At 37.5% G+C, this 26,763-nt stretch overlaps 2 protein-coding genes across 4 annotated transcripts; one reads left to right on the top strand and one right to left on the bottom strand.

Moving 5' to 3' along the window:
• The first annotated feature begins 25 nt into the window (after positions 1–25).
• On the top strand, positions 26–21,443 carry KPNA5 (karyopherin subunit alpha 5). Of its 3 annotated transcripts, XM_031054012.1 has the most exons (15): positions 36–104; positions 899–986; positions 2,229–2,362; positions 4,760–4,861; positions 4,943–5,042; positions 5,830–5,924; positions 6,706–6,837; positions 7,466–7,554; positions 8,741–8,840; positions 10,123–10,286; positions 11,373–11,451; positions 13,009–13,134; positions 14,214–14,341; positions 15,986–16,164; positions 17,790–17,977. In XM_031054012.1, exons 3-15 carry the CDS (start codon positions 2,234–2,236, stop codon positions 17,975–17,977), a joined length of 1,611 nt encoding a protein of 536 aa, XP_030909872.1. In that variant the 5' UTR covers positions 36–104; positions 899–986; positions 2,229–2,233. The 3 variants fall into 3 exon arrangements, with proteins under 3 accessions (XP_005154762.2, XP_030909872.1, XP_030909873.1); XM_005154705.4 differs by lacking the exon at positions 899–986 and having other exon boundaries at positions 26–104; positions 17,790–21,443; XM_031054013.2 differs by lacking the exons at positions 36–104; positions 899–986; positions 2,229–2,362 and adding an exon at positions 3,601–3,662 and having other exon boundaries at positions 17,790–21,443.
• A 426-nt stretch (positions 21,444–21,869) lies between these two features.
• Positions 21,870–26,550, bottom strand: FAM162B (family with sequence similarity 162 member B). The gene is made up of 4 exons (XM_005154795.2): positions 26,423–26,550; positions 25,973–26,084; positions 22,237–22,345; positions 21,870–22,002 (listed from the first exon to the last, which is right to left on the bottom strand). Exons 1-4 carry the CDS (start codon positions 26,538–26,540, stop codon positions 21,904–21,906), a joined length of 438 nt encoding a protein of 145 aa, XP_005154852.2. The 5' UTR covers positions 26,541–26,550; the 3' UTR covers positions 21,870–21,903.
• Positions 26,551–26,763: the final 213 nt, after the last annotated feature.

A 26,763-nucleotide genomic window follows, 5' to 3' on the forward strand; every position in this document is an offset into this window, starting at 1 on the left:
GCGCAGGGGGTGGTGTCCGCCATCTTGAGCTGCGATTGGGTTCCGGCGCTGAGCGGACCGGGGTCTGCTCGCTTGGAGGGCTGCGGGCGTCTCCGCTTCCATGGGTAAGAGCGCCGAGAGTCGGTGGGAAGGGGTAGGGGGCTGTACTTCCTCCGAGGCTGGGTACGTTGCTTCTAGCTGTAAGCTCTCCAGCGCAGGCCGGTCTCTCGCAGGCAGCAGCGAGGCGTTGTCGAGCGCGGCAGCTCGGTCCCCGTCAGATGGGGCAGTCGGTGCTGAGACGGGGTCTTCTCATTCTGTTCGCCGCTGCTTTCCCAGATACAGCGCTGCCAAGACACAGCTTTCACGCCCTGCCTCTGGCGAAGGGAGGTTTCACCCCCTTTTCTCGGGATGTGGATGAAGCTCTTCGCCAGTCGCTTTTCGCGGCTGGGGTAGGTGTCCTCACGGCCGAGCAGTCGGCGAGGGGCGTGCGATCTGACTTGGCCGGTGCAAAGCATGCAGGCAGTGCCTGGCCTCCTTCGGCGCTGCCAGTCTGGGAAGGGACGCTGGTACAGTGCAGCGCGGTATTTAGGGAACCTTGTGTAGGCAGGGAGGAAAGAAATGCTAGTAGGATAGGGCTTAGTCTAGGCACAACAAGTGGGCGAGATGCAGGATACGGTGGGTGGAGAGTTTTAGTGTTAAAACGACCGTAATTTGCAGAGCAGAAATGTGGACTTCCCTGGACCTAGATGCAGAAGGCGTGAAGCTTGAATCCATCAGGGGCTGCCAGTCTTCTTGCCCTTATGATGTCTATACCGAAATCTTTGTTGGGAGAATGAAGCTACAAAATCATAAGCTTTTCTTGTTGAATACAGCTCTGAAGAAAGCTTCCTTCCGGTTGAGCTTTTGTAATTCTTTATAGAGCTGGAGACCTAAACCCGGTGACTTTGAGTGCACACGGACGTTGTTTCATTGCTTGGCCTCACAGTTCTACTTCCACAACTAAATTGGTAAGGTGCGAGTGATTAAGGAAGTGACGATGTTCTAGACTAGTTAAGCCAGTACTGTTATTGGAAAAATTATCTCCTTAAATAGTACCTTAAAAGTTACATGACAACTAAGAGAAAATTGCTTTAGACAGTGGCACACTTATTTTCGTGGTCCAGAGATGGCAGTAGTTTACTAAGCTTCTTGTGAAGCAAATGTGTTTGGGTGAAACAGGCTGCTGAGTCCTCAGAGTGTCTTGTTGGTACCAGCATACCTCTGTGGATTCTTTTCTCTCGCAGCTTATATTTGTTGCTCAGTAGTCCATGGTACTACTGATACATTAAAGAAGAGAATGAAAAAAAAAGGTAATTCCAGCATGGAAGTTTATAGAGAATTATGTACATTTCAGGAGCTGTAGTTCAGATGCTTTCTTCCTGTGGAAGAATTCCAGACAAGTAGAGTTCATGTAGGGTTTTAAATAATATTTTTGACAGTTATTTCTTAGATGAAGGTTACAATTTTAGCTTTAAAAGCTAGCACCATGCTATTAGCTGCCTTTTTCAATCAGTTTGATCTTTTCAGTGACAGAATCAGATTTTATCACTTTTATCTTTTCCCAACAGATATGCCTAAAATGACAGTTAGCTTCTAATCCTCTAATCCATCAAAAGAGCTGTTAATTAGAATGAATCTATCATTTCACTAGTTTAAAATGGGAAAGAGTATGCTTGTCTGGTGCTACTGACCCTTAATTTGTTCTTCTGCATACAGTTTAGAAGTAATTAAGCACAACTTTTAGGTCCTCTGTTATGTTTGCAAGATAAGCATAAGAAAAAACAAAACCCAAAAACAATGTATGTTAAATGAAGCAGTAATTACTGCAGGTTTTCTTCATTGATTTGTCCTTATTTTCTAATACATTTAAGGCCTCCTTTATGAGAGGAGGAAGCAAATTACTTGTGACAGTCAAAAATTAACAACGTAATTTTGCTTTTAGTTTCTCAGTTTGCTTATAAAACCCATAATTTCTTTTTTTTGTGAAATGAACTGAAGTTTAATCTGCAGTTTAGAAATGCCTGTCTAGGCAAAGCTTTTTCTCTTGTTTTTTTTCTACCTAAGAGGTTTTATTGATGAACTGGGTATTGCAAGCAGCTACAGGAATATATAGCTGCTGCTGTAGATAATTTTGTATTAAAGGAGGTACCATATTTGCCTTGCAAGGTTCGGCCTTGTGGAGTAATTTTTACTTTTTTTTTTTTTAATAGACAATATGGCGAGCCCAGGTAAAGATAATTTCAGAATGAAAAGCTACAAGAATAATGCACTTAACCCCCAAGAAATGCGAAGACGAAGAGAGGAGGAGGGAATCCAGCTTCGTAAACAGAAAAGGGAAGAGCAAGTGAGTATCTTGGTGAGCTGTTAAGTGCTTATGAAGCCGGATGCAGACACATGAAAGGACTTGGGCAGACCCTTCCTGTGGAGCAGAATCTGGAGCACCAGATTGACTGTTTTCTGTGCACACTTGGAGAGCACCAGGCACCTCTCAAAAAAGTCAACAGGAGCACTTGAGTCACTAGGGCACACAGAGGAGACAGCTGTGTCTTAAGTTTAATCCTTACTCTTCGTTTACACATGTAAGACTGGTCTGAAAGGATACTTTTTTTTTTCCTGTAAGGAGTAAAAACCTTGCATTCTCTTCCAGAGTTTGGGCTAAAGTTGTATTGTTAGAAGGCTGAGGATTATTTTCATCTTTGAAGCCATACTTCAAATGCCCAAGAGCTTTTTTATGGTAACTTAGTAAGTTGGCTGCCAGTTAGTGATCTCTGAACATATGTCCCTGGATACATACACAATTTGCCATTCTCCTTGTTGAATTTTTAGTGATTGGAGTACATGGAGCACTGTGTAATTCAGTGGTTTGTGTTAGTTCTTTTACCCAAAATGTTTAGTAGTTTCTTGCTAGGAAATTAAGGAATGTAGTTTGTTTTTCTCTTTGGTCTAAAGTGGCTGAATTTGTCTCCCGCAACCTAGAGAGTGTCCCAGGCACTGATCTACTGTCTTCTCTGAGGTGGGAATACTTACCCTTCTCCTGAGAAAGTGGTGCTACTGCATGGAAAAGAATTTAAATTAGTTAGGGCAGAGAGGTAAGAAGTCATATGATACTGGAGCATTTAGCTGTGAGTGGGTAACTGTATTGCAGTTCCTACTGAAAGTTTTGTTTGTGTATTTTGTAGTAGATACCCCCTAGGTAAATTCTGAAAATAACGTGTGTTTTCTCTCCCATGCTAACTGTCGTAACAATGAGAATGGTGTTATGTTCTCCTTGATCTTAATATGTTGGACTGGTGCTTTTCTACTCTTCCTGAGCTGGAGACAACACATTTATGCAGTGAGATGAGACTGCTTTTGCTCCGGAAGAAATTCTAACTGGTAGATAGACCATGATCCTAAACAACAACAGTTTATACATGTCAATCAAGAGCTGCTATGTCCTTATTGAGTGCTAGAAAGAATGACTGGAATGCTAGAAAGAATGACTGGTCTTCCTGAAGAGGAATGTTTTTTCTTTTGCCTTTGTGGGCTTAAATGGAATTAAATCTTGGTTACATCCAGGATTCTGCAGTTGTTTTGTTCCCAGGATTGTGCTCAGTCCAAAAGTGTGTTGAAGAAGGGAGAGAACGCCTTGGTTTGAAATATGGGTAGGTGTAGACTGGAGTTGTTTCTGCAGTTTTGGGTATGTACAACAGTAGAAATCTAGGTGTCTATAGATACCCACAGGACAAAACCTTCAAGGTTTAGTAAGAGGTTTCTTTATTGTGCTTACAGTGAAATCTTGGTAACAGGACTGAGATTCTAACATTTACTTTTAAATATACCAATGTTAATATTCTTGCAATTGTTAATTACAGTAGTTGTAAATGTGGTACTGTAAAAATTTAGGTTTGGTGTCTGGAAGAAAACAGGCTAGTGTGAATATTTTGCTTGTATGCCAGAAAATGAAGAGGCATTCGTAAAACATAGCTGATTAAATACTAAAGTGCAGGTATGTATTTTGAGGGTAGGCAGTGCAAGCAGCCAATGGATTTTTGGCTGCATGCACTGTAATTTTTGGACATAGCGAATGTTTAATGTAACATAATTTAAAAATTCACCTTGAAGCTACACTGTTTTTTATCCAACTATATTAAAATTCTGTTTTTTTTTAATCTTTCTGCAATTGTACCTGAAATATAGGCAATGTTTAATTGCCATTCAGAGAAAGAACATAGATCTTAGACCTTCTGTGGCAGGGAGGAATGCAGTGTGCTGAAATACAAATGTTGGCTCTGTGTTGGTGATATTAACCTATAAAATAAAAACAGAGAAAGTAAGTTGTAGGGTACTGTTCCTGCTTAAAAATAAATGCTAATTATGAGGGATAAAAGCCTAAAAGCGCAAATATCTGTATCTTTTTCTTACATGTGGAAAAAGAGATGAATCTTTGCTAATTAAAAATAATATTTTAAAAGAATCTTTAAAAGATTCAAAAGATTTAAAAAATCTTTAAAAGATTTAGAAGAATTTTTAAGTGTCTCTCTCAAGTGTTGTGCAGTTTATGAAGATACAGATATAGTAGTGTTTTTCTCTTTTATGCTCGTTAAACTTTCATGTAGAATTTCATTTGCATGGATGAGTGGGAAGGTGAGTAAACAAAATACTTTGACTAGTATTGGTGAAAGCATTTCTTCAGATGTATGTCATTAAAATTTACCATAGAGTGGGTACTGATGACTCCCAAAATTTCTTCTTTGTTTAGCTGTTTAAACGCAGAAATGTTTCTCTACCGGGAAACGAAGAATCTATGGTAGAAAGTCCAATTCAGGATCCTGATGTCAGCTCCACTGTACCTATTCCAGAGGTAATACTTTAGAGTGTGCTTAGAATGTTGTCTGTTAATGTGCATAGTATTAGATGTAAGAAATCCTCCTTTCATTTTTAGGAAGAAGTTATTACAGTAGATATGGTGCAGATGATTTTCTCGGATGATCCTGATCAGCAACTCACAGCAACTCAGAAATTCAGAAAATTGCTATCTAAAGGTACATAAACATTGCCTGATTATTTCGTTGCTGTTGGTGTGCCTTTTGTATTATTTTAGTCATAGTCAGTTAACCTTTAGTTTTGTTTTACTTTAAAATAGAGCTTGCTGAAGCTTCTAGTTCTGTTTGTAGAAAAAAAACGTGCCAAATCTGTTTAAACCTAATGGCTAAATACAGAAAGCTTAATTATTCTAATTTTAAGTCCTTCAGGCAAAGTAACAAAAGCAAGCATATTTTGATTGAAGTGTCCAGGACAGTGACCTAACTACACACTAATATTACTTACAGTACTTGTTGCAGTGATTCCGTTCCTGATTCTCATTCTGTAATTGAGGGGAGAAGAATTATATGGTGCCAGAGAACAGTTGCAACTTGTTTTTGTTGAGACTGTAAGACATGCAGTCTGAAATTAATGCTAGTATTTGTATAGCATGATGGGTAAAGGTATGTGTGGTCATTTAAAATAGCATCTAATGATAATTGCTATTCCTCTGACCTGAGGTGCTGATTGAAGGAACAGTGTTTTGTAAGGCATTACTAGTGTGCCAATGGATAATAGTACGTATTAGTATTATACATAATAGGGTGTTTATGGAGATGATACTGCAGTCCTCTAAAGTCAAGAATTGAGCACCTTCATTTGAGATTAAAATGATTGAATGCTAAAAATTATGATAAAAACTGAGAATTATATTTATGTTTTGTGTCATACTGAAAAACTAATTAGTGTTTGATTTTGGTGTTTTTTGTTAGGCTTAACACAAATATGTTTGGTTTTATTCCTTAGAGCCTAACCCACCTATAGATGAAGTTATACAAAAACCAGGAGTAGTACAGAGATTTGTGAAATTTCTAGAGAGGAATGAGAATTACACTCTGCAAGTGAGTTTGGTTTGTACTCACTGGGGGGCGGGAATGGGATGTTTTTTAATTATTTCCTTTTAATAGCAATGTTTTATTTTTAACCACTGAAGCTATAAATTTTTAGTTGTTTGAAATGTCAGCTATTGCCACTGAAACTGTGATTGAATTCGTGTTGATTTCAAAGTAGTCTTTAGGGTTATGTATTCACCTGCTCAAATACTTGGGTGTTGAAAGCAGAATGTATTCAGGAGGGTTTCCAGAGTCATATGTTAAGATTATCAACACTTATGTGTAAGCAGAATCACTTTTGTTTGTGTTGAGTCTATTGTAGTACTTTTCAGTGGAAATTTTAGAAAAGAGGAAAAAAAAATACAGGGAACAGAAAGGCTTGACAAAACCCTTTTAGAAAACCCTTGAAGAATAGATAATTAAAATAGAAGTAACTAGTTCTGTCTATGTGTGGAACTTGGGTCCTGTGTACATTCATACTAGAAGAATTAATATAGAGTAAACAGAAGGGATTTATACTAGTTAATAGAGATTTGTAATCTTCCTTAAAGTTTGTGCTGCAAGCCAAAACCTAAAGCTAACTTCACTACTGGTAGTTTTTATTTAGTAGAGATTTTGTCAATGTCAATTATTCTATTGTATAGAAAGTACAATAATAGTAATAATTGCATTTCGGTAGAAAGAGAAAAAAGTTGGAAGATTGACCTCTGCAACTCTTGCATCGAAAACTTGCATAAACATTAAGTTTTACTGCTCAGTGTTTTAACATCATCTTCTTTGTGCTAAACAGTTTGAAGCAGCTTGGGCTTTGACAAACATAGCCTCTGGAACTTTTCTGCACACCAAAGTTGTAATTGAAACTGGAGCTGTTCCAATTTTTATTAAGTTGCTTAGTTCAGAGCATGAAGATGTGCAGGAGCAGGTAACTGTTTTATAACTACTTAAAATTAATTTATAAATTCGGGGGGGGGATGTTCTTAGAGAGGCTTTGAGCCCCATTTGCCGACTAGCCCATCCATCTGGCATCTTTGAACCTGTATTTATCTCATGTTGTTGAGTAATTTAAAGAAAATATCTAATTTCTCTTGTGTTTTGATTTGGTTTTGGTGAGGAGGGGGTTGTTATGTTTGAGAGGCTGTAATTTACTGTCTTTTATTCGGCATGCTTCAAAGTTTGTATGGTGAAAGTTTGTGATGTAACTTTTTCTTCCTTATATGTTGCTTGCAACTTTTGAGTTTTATTCCATCTATTACACATAGTAACACATGTAACTACTGAAAAGAGTATATACATACCTTTTATGTAAAAAAAAACCAAAAAACCCATGTGAATCAACATATTTTCATAACAGAAGATTTGAAAGGATGACTTCAGAATAGGTAATTGACTTTGCGCAAGTTCACAAAAAATGTAATAAAAAAATCAGTTGTTTTCTGAAATGCTATATTTGGAATGATACTTTGTTAAAAATCCTATTATATTTGCTGTAAAATATCTAGATATGATCTGTATAAATCTGTATAAATTCACTTGAGTGCTTGCTTTTTAAGGCAGTGTGGGCTCTTGGTAACATTGCTGGTGATAATGCAGAATGCAGAGACTTTGTTTTGAACTGTGGAATACTACCGCCCCTCTTGGAGTAAGTATTGTAAATTAGTACTGTAATATTAATAATAAGAAAATATTAATACCAATATAGATAACTGTAAACTTGAACTTAAAATTTATTTAAGAAGAATATAAACCTTTTGCTAAATTGAGACTGTTTCTCATTTATTATATTACTACGAATCCAGTGTTTCTGTATTACCTGAGCTTCATGGTTATCTTTAGTTAGGTAGTCCATGGCTGTAAATTTTCCAATGTTTGCAAAAGGAGAGAAGTGTTATTTCACAGTTCTGGTAATTTCTGTACTGTGCAGAACTCTGTGTTGCCAGAAATCTGGATATGTAGCATGGGACAGATGATTTAATTCACATGTGCATTTGTGTGATTCCAACTGGCTGGGCAGTAGACTGGTTTCTCCACCTTTGTCCAGTAGCTCCAAGAGCCAGTGTTGCTATCTGTCCATTTGCTTGGTTGGGGTGACCTGGCAGAGCAGCTGTTACATGAGCTGTGTTCCACCAGAAAATTTCTCTTTGCTAGGAATATCATTCCAGCATTTACTATACACTTTCAATAGGAGGTAAATGTACTTTATCAGAGGAAATGCCTTACAAATTTGTGAAATAGCTTAAAATATAGAGGAGACTGTGATTACCTTACTCGAGGATTTTGAGGATTAACAGCTTTAGGTATTTTGGTAGGTATCTCAAAGTGAACTTAATTTTTCAGGTGCTGAATCTTTTACATTCTGTTCAGCAAAAATAGTAAAGGTTGGGGTGTTGAGTTTTTGTGGCCGTTTTTTTTTTTGTTTGTGTGCATTTATTTTTGGTGTTTTTTTAATGAAACTGTTTTTCTTTTTATTAATTGCATTCTCTGAATGAAAACATTGAAGTTAATTCAGGGGAGGGTTCCATCTTCTAGTCCCTTCTGAAAACCCTCAGGAAAGATTAATTGAATGATTTCTCATACGAACTGTGATTTAATTTGTATACATACACCTGATTTGGTAATGAGTTGTCCACACAAAATAATCTATTCAGATTCACTTGATTCTAAAAAAAAATAATTTTACAGCATGCAAGCTATGAAGAGAAATAAATTGAAATTGGGACACAGTATTAGGATTTCTTTTCCAAATTTGAGGTACTGTTAGTAATAATAGACAAAAACACCTTTTCAATAAGAAATGATTATTTCTATTATTATTGTCTCTTTGACAGACTGTTAACAAATTCAAATCGTCTTACAACAACTAGAAATGCAGTCTGGGCTCTCTCAAATCTCTGTAGAGGAAAGAACCCACCTCCAGACTTCAGTAAGGTATAATAAAATAATTCACTTTCACAAATCAGAAAGCCAAAGAAGACCTATGCTTGTAACATGTTGTAACACACACTCTGAATCTGGAGATAGACTCAACTTATGTTTTTAATGTAACACAGTGTTCTCCAATATGTGATTATAAAGACAGGAAGACTTTAGAGGCTAGTAGGAATATAAGCTTCTTATTCTCATTTTAATTAATTTCTCATAAGGTTAACAGCATTAAAAAGATTTAAAGAACTTAACACTGAATGTTCTGGTAGAAGAGACTGAGGTTAAATGATCTTTAAAGAGAATTAGGAGAGAATTTGCATGTCTTGGCGCTTACCTCTTGAAGTAGCAATTACTGTCATTGCTACTTAATATTTGGAGAGATACTAGCAAAAATGGTGAATTTCTGATGTCAATTTATCCATCACCTCGCAGTTGCTGTAAGTTGTATCTTTCAGTAGTGTTTTGTTCTGGTAGTAAGGAGGAAAAAAAAACCAAGGCTTTTTGCTGCTTAAATGCTTAAAGCATCAGTGGAAAAGGATGCCCTGTAGGCAGCTACTAATGAGAACAGCTCCTTTGCTGTTTGGCCTTTACAGTAGCACAAGGACCACTAAAGGAGGCTGAATTGCATAACTGATGTAAGGTAAAGAATTAAGCTCTAACAAAGAATATGAAATTCCCAAGCTATACAGCTGAAACCTGTCAGGTTCCAGGTGGTGTTAATGCTCTAGTTCATTTGGCTCTTTTCTGTGTGGAACCTGTAGAAGATTTAAGGCCAGAGACTACAGTTACAGTAAGAACCCAAGTCAGCTGTTGTTTCTTTGATTTAGTTCAGTGAATGCTAAGTCCTCTGTGAATGACTCTTCAGTTTCTTTGGGGTAAAGCAATTGTAAACTGATTACCACAAATAACATCCAGCACTCCTACAAAAACAGTAATAGCAAAAAATGTTATTACTTTGAAATAGTATTCACTGAGTGAGTCAAGACAGCATCAGTAATTCCTGATCCTCTAGTTATCTGTAAAAGCAGATTTTTTTTATGAACAATTCTATACCTAATGTAGTATATCTAAGTAAGTAGGCAGTGAATCGAAATTTATTCAGTTTACCTGTTTGAATTTGATATCTAGTGTAATTGGGAAGTGTTCCACTTACGTGCTTATTCATTAATAAGCTCATGTGCTTTGGCAGGAAGTAATTTTTCACCTTAATGCCTTTGCAGAATGTTCTCTGAAACTTGAAAAATACAAACCACCTAATTTTATGCAATATTTTTCTTTAATCTAGGTTGCTCCTTGCTTGAATGTTTTATCAAGACTGCTGTTTAGCAGTGACCCAGACGTTTTGGCAGATGCTTGCTGGGCCCTCTCTTACCTTTCAGATGGCCCCAACGATAAAATTCAAGCTGTTATTGATTCTGGAGTGTGCCGAAGATTGGTAGAGTTGCTCATGTAAGTCTTCACCAAATAAATGTCTTTACAGTACTGTTAATATTAGATTCAGACTGCACTGTCTTTTCTCACCTTAAGTCTGAATTTTTGTGTGGATTGATGAATATGTATTTATCTGAAACCTTTTAAGTTGCTTGATAGGTTACTTGGCTCCTCATTTTTTGGTTTTGTTTTTTTTTTTACTGATATTGACAGTGAAAAGAATTTTCTCCAATGTATTCATTTATATCGCTTAAAATTTAATGTAGGATTTCATTTACATAGAGGAATAGAAAGGTGAAGACTGAAGACCCAGTTTGAATTGTAAATTAATTTCTCATCTCACCTTACTATTAACTTTCTAAATTTCACTGTTGTATTTTATTTTCTTACCTTTCTAGGAGATGTAGTTGCAATACAGACAGTTCTTGGCTTTGGGAAAACCAGAAGCAGGCTTAATGCCACTTTTAAACTGTTCCTGTGTATTTGGTTTATGGTTCATTATTTTCCTAGAAAGGGAGACTAAATCCCTGTGTTCACACGAGGACTGCAGAATGTGTCAGGGATAGTAGTTCTCAGCACTGACAGGTCAGCACAGTTCCCTGTGGAAAGCTCACTAGTGTACCTGTCAGGACGCAGTGCGGTTGCTTTCTGTAGAATCTTTAGAACAGGTTTCCCTCCCCGCACTTCAAATGGTTGAATATGGGCTTCATGTACTGGTTTATTGACTTAGAATGAAAGAGGGTGGGTTCACTTAAAAAGGAGGACTGCTAAGTTTTAGTGTAGCCCTAGTAACCCCCCTTCTGTTGCTATGGCTGTTGAATGGTGCAGGTTCCAGTTTTGTACTGAATAATACTTGAGCTGGGTGAAGTGAACTTGCTGGACAGATAGATTGCTTTAAGTTGTGCTGTTCCATAGAGAGATGCCCTTTGCTTGAGCAATTCAGTTGTGGGCTTGCAGTTGTTAAATTTGGCTAAGCAGGGGGGTGTAAGAAGTAATACAGTGTTTTTTATAACTAAGAATTTAGCACCTGAAGTGAGCCTTGTTCACTGAAAATGCAAAACTATAACACTCAGTAATATTAAGCAATTTAATATTTGTCTCCAGGCATAATGATTACAAGGTGGTATCCCCTGCATTAAGAGCAGTTGGAAATATTGTTACTGGGGATGATATCCAAACACAGGTAAGACTACTTGATTTAAGAAAAAATAATTGGCAGGACAGAATTTTGTAGAAATTGTGACACAGTGTGTGTCCAGTACAGGTATCTGCATACATCAGTTAAAGAGGCTCTGTGTAATTCTGTGTTGTTAATTTGACAGTATGGGCTGCTATTTTAACATTAAGTTACTGCAAGAATGAACACTGTTTTACGGTATTAAATGTAGAGGATTGCTTCATTCCCATATGGTACTTTTAAGTGTTGCTTCTCCCTTCCCCCCTCCCCCCCTTTCTTTTTCTTCCTTACTGGAGTTTCATTTACTTATTATCATTCCCATTTTTAACTCTTCCAGTGCTTACAAGTGAAAACTTTGACTTCAGCAGTTGTACTTGATTTATCCATAAATTCATGTGTGATAGTTTTACTGATGCCATTTGTCCTAAAGATTTATATTTTAATTTTAGGCAATGGAATTGAGTTTGAAGAAATGCAGGAAATGCTAAGTCAGGTTCTGCTTTAAAGAAAATGGTGTCTAAAAGGCTGAGAGACCTAGACTAAAGGGAAAATAAGGAAATCAGTTAATTACATTATTTGTTGTGAGCCTATAGGAGAGTGTTGTGGCTTAAGCTCAGCTGAAAACTGAGTACTGTGAAACCATTTGTTCATGCCCTTTCATCCCCACTCCCCCAGGTGAAATGGGGATGAGAATTGGAAGAAGGTAAAACACATGGGTTGAGATAAGAACAGTTTAATAATTGAAATGAAATAAAATATAATAGTAATAGAAATAATTATAATAATAATAGGGAACAAGACAGACAGGAGACGTAAAAATTTGGAAAACACAATTGATGTGTAGTACAGTTGCTCACCACGTGCTGACTGATACCCAGCCCAACCTAAGGAGTGATAAGCCTTTTCCAACCAGTTCCCCCCATTTTATATACTGGGCATGACGTGCTGTGGTATTGAATACCCCATTGGCTACTTTGGGTCTCTGCTTCCTCCCAGCTTCTTGTTGCCCCTCCTCACTGCCAGAACATGAGAAACTAAAAAGTCCCTGATTTAGAATAAGCGCTACTTGGCAACAACATAAACATTGATGTGTTACCAGCATTATTCTCAGACTAAAGCCAAAACACAGCACTGCACCAGCTACTGGGAGGAAAATTAACTATCTCAGCCAAAACCAGGACAGAGAGGATTTTCCTGAGGAATTTAACAGAAAACATCTGCTCTGCAAAAAGCCAAATTAATAAATAACTATACAAATAAGTTTTATACTCTCAGTTAATTCATATTCTAACCTTAGGGAGCCTTATTTAGACTTGCTGTTGTCAGTCTTCTGGTCTGAACTTAAATGAGGGCACATTCTTTCAAGTTGCTGGATTGTCTCTTCACACACTACAGCATTAAACACTTCTAGTTTGCAGGATGTTATCTGTGATAACTTTGTATAATATAGATGAGTTGCAAATTATTATTTTTAAAGTGTTTTTCTCACATATGTATATTGCATAAGCCTATGTGTATATATGCATATTCTGCAACCCAGTTTTAAATTCTCACATTTTTTAGGTGATTCTGAACTGCTCTGCATTACCCTGTCTCTTGCACTTGCTTAGTAGTCCCAAGGAATCTATTCGAAAAGAAGCATGCTGGACTGTTTCTAATATTACTGCAGGAAACAGAGCTCAGATTCAGGTAAAACCTGTATATTTATTATTTGGGTTTGTTTTCATTTTACTAGTCCACTTGGTTCTCCTTCACAAGGAGAAATAAGTAGATATTACAATGACTCTGTATTATTTGTTTTATTAACTGTATTATTTTACCTAATGTAAATTTTTTCCTCTAAATTTTTCCTCTGAGTTTCCTATAATCTCCTACTTTTTTATCATTTTGAGTAAAATGATTAAAGCATCATGTTACTTTATGATACTTTAAAGGTATCATAAATACTTTTAAAATAGCTGTCGTGATTTGTACTAGAGAAACTGATTAATTTCTCTCAGAGGTATGTGGTTGATGCTTATAAATGAAATGAAAGGATACTTCTCTTATGTCTCAGATCAATAGTTGTTATTTTTCCTTGTGGGGAAGTTCTCTTTAATTTTGTTTTGCATTGTAATACGTATGTTAAAGTAATAAATATTTTTTTTAAAAAATGTTGAAACAAAACATCTTCCAGAAAGTCCAGGGAAAAGTGGACAGTTCTACCAGTTTGGTAATGTTGAACATTTTGCTTTGATAAAAACTTGCGTGATGGTTGATTTGTATCCTTGTTGAAACTACTAAATCCTGACTTGCTCCACATGTCTGGAGCTACCTGAAAAAAAGTTTCTGGCCAATAAAAATGAGAATTCTGAATCAGAGTACATCAGAGATGAAAATGTTACTACTTGATGTCTCCAATTGTAGACATAATGCTTCTATGGATTCCACAAACCTGAATAAAATGGATAAAGTGAAGTTTTGTTCTGAGGCTTGATCTCCAGTTCAAAAACTCTGGTTTACTGCTGATGTCATAGAACTTTGTAAGTGTGCCTGTTCGATAAGCAGTATTCTGTCCACCAGAGACAAATCAAAAAAAGATACTCTGATGGTTGCTGCAGTGCAATGTTGGAATAGTTCTGAATTTCAGTTTGATGTTTCTAGTTCGTGTGGTGATTTCTAAGAAAACACTGATACCAACGGACTTGTTGACTCTTGTAATGAAGTGTATTAGTGTTCTTTGTGTATACTAAATCTTCAATAATAAATATTACCATTTAATCACTTAGGCTGTTATAGATGCAAATATTTTTCCAATATTGATTGAAATTCTTCAAAAAGCTGAATTTCGCACCAGAAAAGAAGCAGCATGGGCCATAACTAATGCCACATCAGGAGGAACCCATGAACAGATTAGGTAAGTTTGTATATATTACTGTTGTCTCTGCCTGAGTATCTTCTCTAAGGCATTTTTATTTCTGGATTTGAATCTTCACAAACAGCAACAAAATCCTAAACACAACTATAATTCCGTGAAATGGTCTGTACAGGGACTAAAAATGTATAAGTTCAGGAAAAAAATAGTGAAATATATGCAGTAGACTTAATAATAAATTGATTGATACTACTTTGTTTCAGTAGTGTTACACATAAAGCTTTCCCAGGGTTATCTTCCAGAGTTGAGAACACACACAACTGGAACAGTTAATGAACAGTGTCAGTGTTGAAAATTGAGAACTCTGGGAGAGTTGCTTAGAAAACTTTTGCAATGGGATTGTATCTTTGTGGAGAGACTTCAGGAATTTTAGTGGTGTCTTCATATATTTTAAACTTATCGGTATTATTTTAAAGCAAGCATCTAAACTTTTTCAAAATGGGAGTTTAAAATTTTACTGTCAGTAGCCATGTATGTGTTTCAGAGACTGGACTTCTTGAATTATTACTATAAAATACTTTCTAGTTTCCCTGAATTCTGTCAGAATAGTGATCAGTTTGAATCAGCAATCAATAAATGGATTTATAAATGGCAGTGTATTATTTGGAAGCCAGAACTGAAAGTGATACCATAGCATATGGGAAATCTGTTGCTATAAATGCATGCTTATTTGTTTTAAGTGTAAGAAATTCTGGGTTTTTTAAACTGCTAATGGTTATCAGAGGTGAGGAAAGTTTGCTGGTGGTTGGTTTTTTTTTTGTTTTGTTTTTTTTTTTTTTGCTACTACTCTGTACGTATAATGTAATATCTTAAAATTTAGGATATTTTAAATAAATTTTAATGTGTTTGTAACATGGTAAAAGTAAATTCTTTTTACAAAATACGGATATATTATTTGTGTCATGAAGTTTTAGTCTTTTTTTTTGTGTCCTCAAGGTGCTACTGTCTAACTTCAGGATGATTTTAAACCACTAAATAGACTGCATTTAAGCAACCTTTTGATGGAGGCGAACATTACTTCTTAATTTTTCTTACTAGAAACAAAGACACAGATTCTGACTTCCAAAAGTTCATACACAATTTTGCGCAAAGTTAGGAAAAGGAATAGAATATTCAAGAGTCCAATTCTTTTTTTATATATATACTTAAAATTATGTCCTTCTCTTTATAACAGGCAGTGCTAATATCTTAGTGAGCTGACAGCGTGGACTATACTAGCACAGAGCAGTGTGTGGTGTTCTTATCAAGTAAACACATTAGAGACATAGTTTTGCCACTACCAAAATTGTGGATGTCTGAGAAAAGAACTTCCTACCAAAATGAACTTTTTCTCTTATATTCAGTTAGACCCATCTGAAGATCATAAGTGAAAATGAGTTGAAAAGACTCCAAATTCCACATTCAGTTAGGAATATGCACATCATGTATTCTCATTAGGATAAATTAGAATATTCATTAAAATTCAGACTAAGGTTTTTTTTGTGTTGTTACATGTTCTAGAATATTTTTTTTTTGCTTCAGTCACTTTTTTAAAGCAAAATTAAGGACTAGTAATGATTGATATGTGCTGGATTATCAGTCCTTCTTTTTCTTCCCACACCTCTCTGTTTTTCTGTTGTTATAAAGGTATTTGGTAGCACTAGGTTGTACCAAGCCTCTGTGTGACCTCCTGACTGTGATGGATTCAAAAATAGTACAGGTGGCTTTAAATGGACTTGAAAATATTCTGCGCCTCGGGGAACAAGAGTCTAAGCAAAATGGAATGGGCGTTAATCCTTACTGTGCCCTTATAGAGGAAGCATACGGTAAGAAATTACTTCTTATAATCCATGTATCCAAATTTCATTATTTCAAGCTGTAGAAAACAAAACCATTATAAACTGGTTTGAAATTTGTAGGTAGGCTTAACATAAGAATTACTTCGAGCATAAGTGCACATAAAGTATCATAAGTAATCTAACATGGTGGGAAAGTGGTTAAATGCAGAAAGCCTGTCAATGTTTGTCTGTGGTCAGTTTTTGAAATGTCTCTCAAGAGAAACATTCAGGAATATTTTAACACATGGGTGTCCTAATCTGTTGGAACCTTGGTTTGGATGAATTTATCAGCCAGTCCTAAATACAATTTTATTACTTTAATACATACTCCTGTGTGGTACTCACAACAGAGGTGCGTGATCAGTTTTACTTAATTTCCAAAGTCAGATCACTTTTTAGCATAGTAAATACCAGTAATGGCAAAATCAGCTTCAGGTAATGAAGTTAAATAAGTTTGTTTTTAATTTGTAAAAGTATTCTGTTTACTCTCTTGAGAGTTGTTGAATTAAACCACATTTTAAAGGTAGCATGTCAAAACTAAAATGACTATTTGGAATTATACAACTAGATGCTTTTGATTTAACAAAATTAATGTTAATGATGGCTTACAGCAAAACTGGCATTATTTACAGAGTTATCTTTTTGTAGTTCTGACAAAACAAAATTTGCAGACATTTGTGTTTCAGAAACTGCTAATAATAAGTCTAGGTGACCACATTATGTCTGTTTAGATGGCACTAACTTTTCTATAAAGCAGCCTTTAAATCTGGATTCTTGTTGCAGAGTTTTGTTTCTAAAATCGGGTGTGTACTTGGAGAAGCTACTACTTATTACTTGCACATCAGATTGCAAAGTACTGAGTACTTTTCTGGAATTTATTCAGTTCCATATTTTGAATCCATTCATAGTTTCAGCTATTGCATGTCTAGGTTCTTTTTTTCCTTTACCAGTTAAGTGTGTAGCCTACTGAAGCTGTAGAGTATATGTAAGGGAAACGGCTAATTATATCACACTTATTGCTTTGGCCTCTAGTCACCAGAAGGGTTCTTATAATCTCTTCCTAGTCGAACTCAAATGAAAACTGAGTTTTCTTAAATAGCTAAAAAGGAGTTTTGAATCAACCTAACTGACAAGTGCTTAATTCTGTCAGCAGAGTGAAGGTTGTGTTCTCTAGCTGGCAAAGAGATAAGCCTTTGGAAAGATAGTATCTTCAAATGTGTAAGTTTTAAGATAGCAGACTGTGCCCAGTGACAACTCCATAATAGGGGATAGGACTTAAAGTTGGGGAAGACTGAAAGAGTAAAAGAAAAGAAATAGGGACATTGGAAATTGCTATTGCAAATGTTTTTGTGCTATCCTAATTCTACACAGATTTGACTTCCTTGTAGTCATGGCATATTTCTTTGTAGGTGCTGGGACTGCCACCTTCTCATCCTACTTAGTTTAATTGTTATTCTTTTAGCATAATTTTAAAATTAGCTTGGACAGCAGAAATAAAAGACTAGAAATACATGAGTTCAGAAATTAATTCAATACAGTTGAATTAATTTAACTTTGAATTCATCATTCCTTTTAAGCAACTAAAATTTGAAAATGTTTCGTTTTGAATTCAGGACTTGATAAAATTGAATTTCTCCAGAGGCATGAAAACCAAGAGATCTACCAAAAGGCTTTTGAACTCATAGAACATTACTTTGGTGTTGAAGAAGAGGACTCCAGTATTGCACCTCAGGTGGATGAAAGTCAGCAGCAGTTTCTGTTTCAACAGCAGGAGGCTCCAATGGAGGGGTTTCAGCTGTAAACTTCTAAAGTGAAGACAAGCATAAAATGTAAATACTTGTAGGGTTTTGGGTTGGGTGTTCGGTTTTGGGTTTTTTTCTTCCTCAGAGGTCTTTTCTTTATGGCCAAAGTTAGAGGAAAAGTTGAGTATGTTTTGCAGAAATAGATGAAGAAACAGCTCATGCACTTTTATATATTGTGTTAGATACAATTGTTCTTTGTTTTCTATTTGTGTTTTTCATTATCTCTTATGTACAGAAAATGACTGTGAGTAATAATGTCTAAAGTAAAGAATTAAATGTGATTTAACAAGAATTGTTAAACTAAGACTTTGTAGAATTTTAGGTAGTGGTTCTGAAATTTTCATGTAGTCTCAAACTGCATATCAGCAATACAGTTACTGACAGTTGCATTTTTGGCAGTAGGCTTGACTTGCCCAGTCTCTATCAAATCTACCTCTCGTATTGAAGCAAAAACATTGCTTCAGAACTAAGGCATGAATTAAAGATGAGCTTGTAAGAAGCTGAATTGGAATGTGAAAAATATTTATTTAAATTGTGAAACTTTTATGCATTACTTACTTTACCACACACTGTTGGAATTTATTTATAAAAAGTATTTAAAGACATAATAGATATACATATATAGTGCTAATTACCTAATATAATATTGAGTATATGAAAAACTTTTTCTGAATTATGTGGAATGAGAGCTATTTCAGAAGTTTTCCAATTGGAATCAGCAGAGAGCTTGCTGGTCATTTGGTGTTGACTCTGTAATTAAAGCTGCTAAATGGCATTAAAAGTCAGCCACCAATACTTTGCAGTGGAAACAGTTGCTGTAGTTACCACAAGAATGCCACAATTATGAGTGACAGGATGCTGATTTGCACAAATCACCAAGCAGATGGCTTAGAGCTGTCTCCTGTCAAAATGTGGTAGCACCACTTAGTTTGAGAAACATTGCAATGTTTGCCTTTCTAGTACAGTAGGTTCTTGAAAGTTTAGACAGTAGGTGTTGTTTTTTTGACCAAATACGCTACCACCATTTGAATTGTTCTTTAAGTTGACTAATTTGGTTTTCTTTTGGTAAGACAATAGAAATACTGCAGTGAAGAATGAATAGTGAAATACTGTTTTCCAGTTGAAGGAAAAGTTTGTTGTACTGTAAATAGCATTAAGTATGTGGACACCAAAACTAACTAGAAGTTTATGTCATCTAAATATTTAGGCTCTATAATATACAGTATTTACTGTTAAACACTAAAAGAAATAGAATTCTGGTATTTACCTTAACAATTTTGAATACAGAAAAATGTATGCTCTGCTTTGACTTGCATATAAGTAGTGTTTCTGGTGTATTAGTAGTGTATCTTATTTGGAGAAATCAGTACTTTGGGTTAACTCTGAAGTATGATTATTTTTATTACCTGTATTAATATCAAACTCCTGGGTTAAGTGAAATCCTTGACATACAACATGCTTCATGAAAAGCTGCAGTTTCAAATTACTTACCCCATGGCACTGTGCTTATCACTAAACAACGTTAATGCACTGAAAAATACAGGTTAAAGGCAGCATCATTTGCAGTACCATTTTATAGTTATAATTTTTTTACCGTGCAAGTTAAGATTCTAAGATGTTTCATTTTGATGTTACAGCAATATATACTATATTGTAATTGAACGTGCGACTTGAAGTGGATTTTCTAAGACTAATGGTCAGTTTTGACTAAGATGTAACTGGGAGGGAAGAAACCTCTTCAGTCTTTTTAGTGAAAGATAGAAGAAGTGTATATAGGAGTGTTGTTACTTTATGAACTCTGAATAATGAGCTATTTTAGCAAATGACACTTTAAACCTAGATTTGTACAGCATACAACAGTTTTGAATAGTGTGATAATCTTGAGTACAGCTGCCAAATTTTCATATAATGCTAAATGATTGTATTTATGCCCTTTTTACTCTCATAGTTTTAGGTTTTCATATACTGACCTTCCTTCTTTCCTGTGTGCCCCCTAACCACCCATCTGTTCAAAGTACAGGGTAACAATAATGGAAATCTGTCAGGATGACTAGTAAATGCTGAATTTCAATGTTCTTCTAATGTAAGAAAAAATATTCAGGTAACAGGGTATTTTGTTGTTTCTAACAACCTTGTTTTGATAACATAACCAGCTGTGCCTGCTTTTTATTTGGAGAACCCTGTAAAAACTGCATTTATAAGCCTCTCTAATTTAAACCAAATCTGAACTATAAAAATCTTTACGTAAAGACTTGAAAATGAAGAAAAGAGGGGACATTTAAAGTATTAATTTGTTTTGAAAGAATGTCTTCAGTTGTGTGGATATATTATTCTTTATATGTGAACAGTTAGTGACTGCACTTTACGCATTTAGATAAACTATTTCATGCCTCTGATACATTTAAGTGTAATGGTTTAACAGGGAACTAAAAATGATGACTTTGGCTAATAGAAATCATTATTTAAACTCAACATATGATTTACCCTAAAATTGTTAATGAAAACTCTTTAAAGGTTAAATGTACAAGATGGCCTCTCCTATATTATCACTGGGTTTACATCCCACTTTGTTAAAAAGCACATACATAAATGATAATAAAAACCCCAGAGATAATGACTTGAGGCCAACTCTGGTGTAGCCATTTGCAGGCAGGGTGTGAATAGGATGATGAAACCAGTGTACAGAAAAAAAAAAATTAACTGTGAGAGGAAAATCTTTAAGTTTGGCTTTAGATATGGACTCTGAAGTGCCCCATCAGTTACAAAGTGTTTAAAAACACAGGGGTTTGGGGTTTTGGCTTTAGTTAAAAGGGTACCATTTGTTCTGCTTAAAGGTGAATATTAACTAGCTAATCTATGCAACTATGCAGAGCATAAGATTATTTTTTTTAGTTCCCTACTCTTGACACACTGAATCATATCTAATTTTTTCATTGTTGCACTTTTGTCTGAGGACTGGTTCATACAGCTTTTTAATTTCCTAGTATTTGCTTTAAACACTGTTGCTAGCAGCAATCAGAAAATAGTAATAATGTTGACACAGAAATAAGCTAGCTGTAGAACACATTTTCAACTGGAAAATATTTATTGTTGGGTCTGTCTTTTTAAAAATAGAAAAGATGCACTATTGTCTATCCTCCACAGGTAATGCTCAGTTTAAATTTCCTAAATTGTACAGCTGAGGATTTTAGTAATAGATCTGCCAATTGCTACCTGAAGTTTAACTTTGAGCTCAGGAGTTCACTGAAATCTGGAATGAGAAATTTAATTTACTTACAGCACAATATGTTCATGTAATGTATGGGAACTAAATTTGCCTATATGAACTTAAGATAGTAATAGTGCATCTTTAAATCCAGGCCGAAGGCCCATTACTGTAAAAGAACACATGAATAGTATGCAATATTATGGAATGTTAAATCTCCAAATACCATACAGAAACCAATAAAACTTATTTTACAGATGTTTGTTGTATTTATTTAGTGGTTGAATAAGGGTGGCTGCTGAAACTAGAAAATGCATCTGCCTTTCTGAATACAGCAATAAGGCAAATTAATTCAAACTGGCTGATTTGTTCATTGTAAAACTCTGCACTGTCACCAGACAAAGTTTTGGGGGTTTAAATATGTTTTGCAAATATTTAACCAAACATACCTGTCATTCTTAAGAAACTACCTCTTCTCCTTTAAAAGCAGTAATTAATTTCAATCATACACAAAACACTTTAATCTTAATTATATGCAACAAGGACATTGAGCATCTCTAATAAAAGAGACCCTCCAGTTCTTTTTGTGATCCTGTAACTACTTCTATTGGGTCCTATGTGTACAATACTACAGCTATTTGGTACTGGGGACATTCACTGATCACCCTCAGCATCCATTAATTCTGCTCCCACAAGGATATTCAAGCGTTGTGTGTGAAGTTACTTGGTCTTTGCCTCCGCTGCTAGCGCAGCCTCCTTCCGCCACTTGGCCTTCTTTGCCAAGTTCCAGCTTGTTAAGGACTCGTGACGTGCAGCAGCCTGCAGAAGTAGAACATCCACTTCAGAGTAGCACAAGTAGGAATAACAGTGCACCCTAGGGACCCCATCTCAAGAACAGCCAGCAGATACTTACATGTCAGTGGCAGTGGAGTCATGGGTTAGCTACAGGGAGGACAGGTGTAAGCTGCTGCTATTTGTTTAGGTTGCCTGCTTTCCACAGAATTTCATCATTTTTAAGCATGCTACCTGGTAATTAGCTACTGCTATACTCACCTTCTTAGCTGAGGCAATCACTGCAAAACAGGCAACGATGGAGAGTCCAATCATGATGTAACAAGCTTTAACTCGAGCTTTGTTTCTTGCCTTATCTAGCATCTCTGGCCTGAAATTAAAATTATTGAATCATTACAAAACTAAAGTATCTCTTCTTCAAAGCATCGCAGACTTAACAACAGAATGGAAAAGTAACAGTTTCTAAAAGATGCATCTCCAGCTTGCTGTGACTGGTTATGGACTGCCCAAAGACTCCGCATTTTCTGACCCTAACACATTTCCAGTGGAAAAATCAGCATCTAATGGATTTGAAATTCATTCTTTCTTAAGCTGGAAAAAAACCCAACCCCCAAAAAAAAACAAACCCAAAACAAAACTCCTGCAGTAAATATTTGTATTCAAATATTTGGAGTAAATTTACTGCAAATCATTCCTTTAGCTCTGCTTAAACATAGTGGAAGTAAAATGGGGTTTATCTGTTTTAAAAACCTGGAGATGTATAAGTGATGTCAACCAGATGTGGTGAAAGCAAGTTCCTTTTATTCAAAGTTAACTTTAGTAATCAATGTCACATCTGTTTAGCTGGTGTTCCATATAGTACTGGTTAGGGACTTCACGTATGCACATAGGTGATTAAAACAGAGCTTGAACTGCTACAAATGAAGATTTATAGTGCTTTAGAAAAACAGCTTTATGCAAAGTGAGCAGCTGATGTCATCCTCCTCTCTGTTACAGGATCACATAACCAAACAAGAACAATCTACGTGATTACTTTTGCTGGTCATCTAAGGTAAAAGTAATGAAAACTCCTGCCCTGCATCTGGCAGGAGCTGCTGCAAGAGTACAACCCGGCGAGCTGCCTTGGGACAGGCTCCCCTTTCTACCCTCCATTCCAGGCAGGCTACATGCTGCTGTAAACTGGCCATACAGGAAACATCTGCATCACTAAAGTGGTCTCAAAACTTTCAGCAAGTCTTCAGAGTCAAACATTGTACTTGGGAGTACAGTTTTTTAGATGTTCATTCCTCTCCTACAGGGAGACCTTACAGCAGCCTTCTATTCTAGTACCTGAAAGGCCTACAGTAAATATGGAGAGGGGCTTTTTACAAGGGCATGTAGTAACAGAACAAGGGGGAATGTTTTTAAACTGACAGATTTAGATTAGCTATTAGGAAGAAATTCTTCACTGTGAGGATGCTGAGGCGCTGGCACAAGTTGCCCAAAGAAGTTGTGGATGCCCCATCCCTGGTAGTGTTCAAGGCCAGACTGGACATAGCTATGAGCAACCTGCTCTAGTGGAAGGTGTTCCTGCCCATGACAGGGGAGGATGGAACTAGATGGATCTCTAACGTCCCTTCTGACCCCAACCATTCTATGATTCTAATACTTGCTGTGCACTTATTTTCCTTTCATAAGTCACATGAGAATGGTTTATATATAAATACAAAGATAAAGGGTCATAACATAAAGAGTATACATAATATACAGTTATGGTTTTATAGATAGGCAAAAGGATATATAGACATAAAGAACTGATTTCATATTGTGAGCAAAATCTTGTCATAATCTCTTTCCCCAAAAATACCTTTAGCTTTACTTCAAAGAGGATGGGCAGTGGGATGGGGCAGAGCTGAGGTTTCTGCAGTAGAAATTCTGCCCAGAGATCGGTACCAAGGCTGAGGACTGCCATGCTGCTCTCCAAGGCTTAATGCCACAGAAGAGGACAAGCCTGACGGGTCGCTGTGCTACACTACCCCCCTTCCCTGCCAACACACAACACAAGCATGTGTTGCACCTCCTATGTTTCTTCCAGGTGACTGACAAGGCCTGAAGTTCCAAGTAACTGCTTTTGTTTTATGCAATGGTAAAAATCATCTTTAAAACAAATTGCACATCAGACCAGCACATAAAATCATTAATCCACTAATTCATGTGCAGCAACAAAAACAAAACCATAAATGTTATTAGGGTGGCTTATTAACCTAATTATATTTCACAACACACTAATTGAAACTCTTCTGAAGCAGATTTTCACTTTCTCCCTGCTTTCTGCCTCTGCTTTAAGTAACACAGACCTGATTATGTTCTTCCCTAATTGCACATTAGGGCCTCTGCTACTTAATCTGTAATGAAGACTCTGGGTAAACCCAGCTGCAGTCAGTAACAGCTTTTTCTTAAAAACAGAACAAAACATCTCACAAAACCAAACCACAACCACCTTGAATAAGGACAGCAGACTTGACCCTTAGTATGAACTACCTTCAGCAGCTGTATTGTGTTTGCAGGTAAGAGTAGCTTGCAATTATGTCTTTTTTAATTGCTAAGGCAGCAACACAGTTCAGCTTTCACGTCTCACAACTAGTAAGTCATAGTTATGATCTTACGTCTCCAAAAGACTTTGCTCACCCAGAAAGCACGAAGTGGTGACACTCACATTGCTCAGCCAGCTACTGCACAGAAATTTGTGTATGTGTGTATGGACTGGCAAATGTATACCTCATTATAAACACCTCCCGAAGACCTGAACAGCTTTAAGAGCTTCTGAGACCTGTCTGAACCTTTCTCTAGGGGAAGATGGTGAGACTAACACAGTGCAAAAAAAGCTGGACCATTTGGAAAGCCACTGTTCAGCTCAGCAACCACCAGTAAAAACATCAGGAGCCAACAGGAGAAGGCAGAGGAGATACCTGCTGCCTGACACAGATCTGCATGCTGCTTATAGAATCATAGAATGACTTGGGTTGGAAAGAACCTTAAGATCATCTAGTTCCAACCTTCTTGCCATGGGCAGAGATGCCTCACCCTAGACCATGTTGCACAAGGCCCTCTCCTAACTGGCCTTGAGCACTTCCAGGGATGGAGTATTTACCACTTGTTTGGGCGACCCATTCCAGTGCCTCACCACCCTCACACTAAAGAGCTTCTTCCTTACATCTAACCTAAATCTCCCCTGCTTAACTTTAAACCCATTCCCCCTTGTCCTGTTGCTGCAGTCCCTGATAAAGAGAATACACCACCCAAGACAGGGACCACGGTAATCCTGTGATGATAAAAAGTTGTGCCCTGTAGAGAGACCTCCGAGATGTTGTCCAACATTCTAAGAAAAAGGCAGCAGTCAGCACTGGAATGGTTTCGTGTGTTCAGTGACTGACTCTCTTCAGGGATGCTAACTTCCAGCGAATCAGAGAGCCACAGATAGATATGATTTGAGTCTGAAGGAACCTTCAAAGACCATCTAGTCCAGCGGGTCAGCAAGAATGAGAGGCTAAGCCTACATTAAGTAATTGGTTTTCCTTGGTGTGGTATGTTTCTCTCATAACTCCCTTCTCTATTTTTCCTCAAATTCTATGACAAATCATAATTTATTGGATGTAAATTACACAGTGGCAATCATCTCCCTTAGACTGGGAGCTATATCAGTTTACCAATAACATCCTTCTCCAACTGCGTGTTAGGAATAAGCAAAACAAACAAGCCAGTACGTAAGTGTAACCAAGGCTATCTACTGAGATGGATCCAGCTTTTAACTCCAGGCTCTGGGGACTCCAGTAAGGAACATTTTTTCATCTTAACCTCTAACCAGGACAGGAAACTCTTCTGCCCTCTCATTTGTTTCCAAGTTTTCAGTGTTGAAAAACTGACTGGTTCAAGCTCTGAGGAATCGCTTGAGATGAGGATCACACCACCACTTTCCCTTGAGCTCCATGCTCCCCTTGGACAAGAGCAGCGAACTTACGGGATCCTCTGAGGAATATCTTCTTCTGTCTTGAAACGCCCAGTCCAGATGAGGATTTTTTTGTCAAACTTCGAAGGCTTGTAACTTGCAACCACCCTGTGAGCCTGCTCGGCTTCAAGAATGAGAAAAAAGCACTCCATCACACTTTGCACTAGGAGTGAACGATGGGTGGTAAGAAGGGTGGAAGCGAAAACCCTGCCCGTACTGCTCTCTGCAAGAGGAGCTCACAGATTAAACTTCGAGGTATTCGCCTCGCAGTTATCTCCGCTCGGTCCCTCGAATAGCCCCCTAACGCCGTGGCCGCACCTCCCTGTAGCCTGCCGGTACCCAAGCCAGCAGGAGAACGCCCTGGATCACCCGAGCCGGGACAGTCCCGGCTTCACCCCCGCTTCCACCCGATCCCCACCAACCCTCCCCGACAGCCCGTCCCTCTCCCGCCGGCGTCCCTACCGCGGGTGGTGCCCGGGCTCCGGACGGGCTCCCCGCCGGCGGCGGCTCCCCGCGGCGCGGGCAGGCGGAGCGGCGGGGCGGACAGGAGCCGTCCTGGGTTGAGGCGCGCCGGCAGCATAGCGAGGAGCGGCGGGACCCTCGGATGCGGTGGGAGCCGTCCCGCTCCTGCTCTCAGTCCTGTTCCCTCTCCTGGTCCTGGTCCCGCCCCGAGGACCCCTCCAGTCGCGCCCGGAGGCAAGGCGGGACGAGGCGGAGCCGCCGCCGGCATAGGGGGGGCTGGCCCTCCTGAGGGACCATCGTGCTCACCTAGGGCACTACTGGGCTGCAGCTTTGGCATTGGC

This window comes from Melopsittacus undulatus, chromosome 3 (genome assembly GCF_012275295.1).
Source record: "Melopsittacus undulatus isolate bMelUnd1 chromosome 3, bMelUnd1.mat.Z, whole genome shotgun sequence".
Classification (NCBI taxonomy): domain Eukaryota; kingdom Metazoa; phylum Chordata; class Aves; order Psittaciformes; family Psittaculidae; genus Melopsittacus; species Melopsittacus undulatus.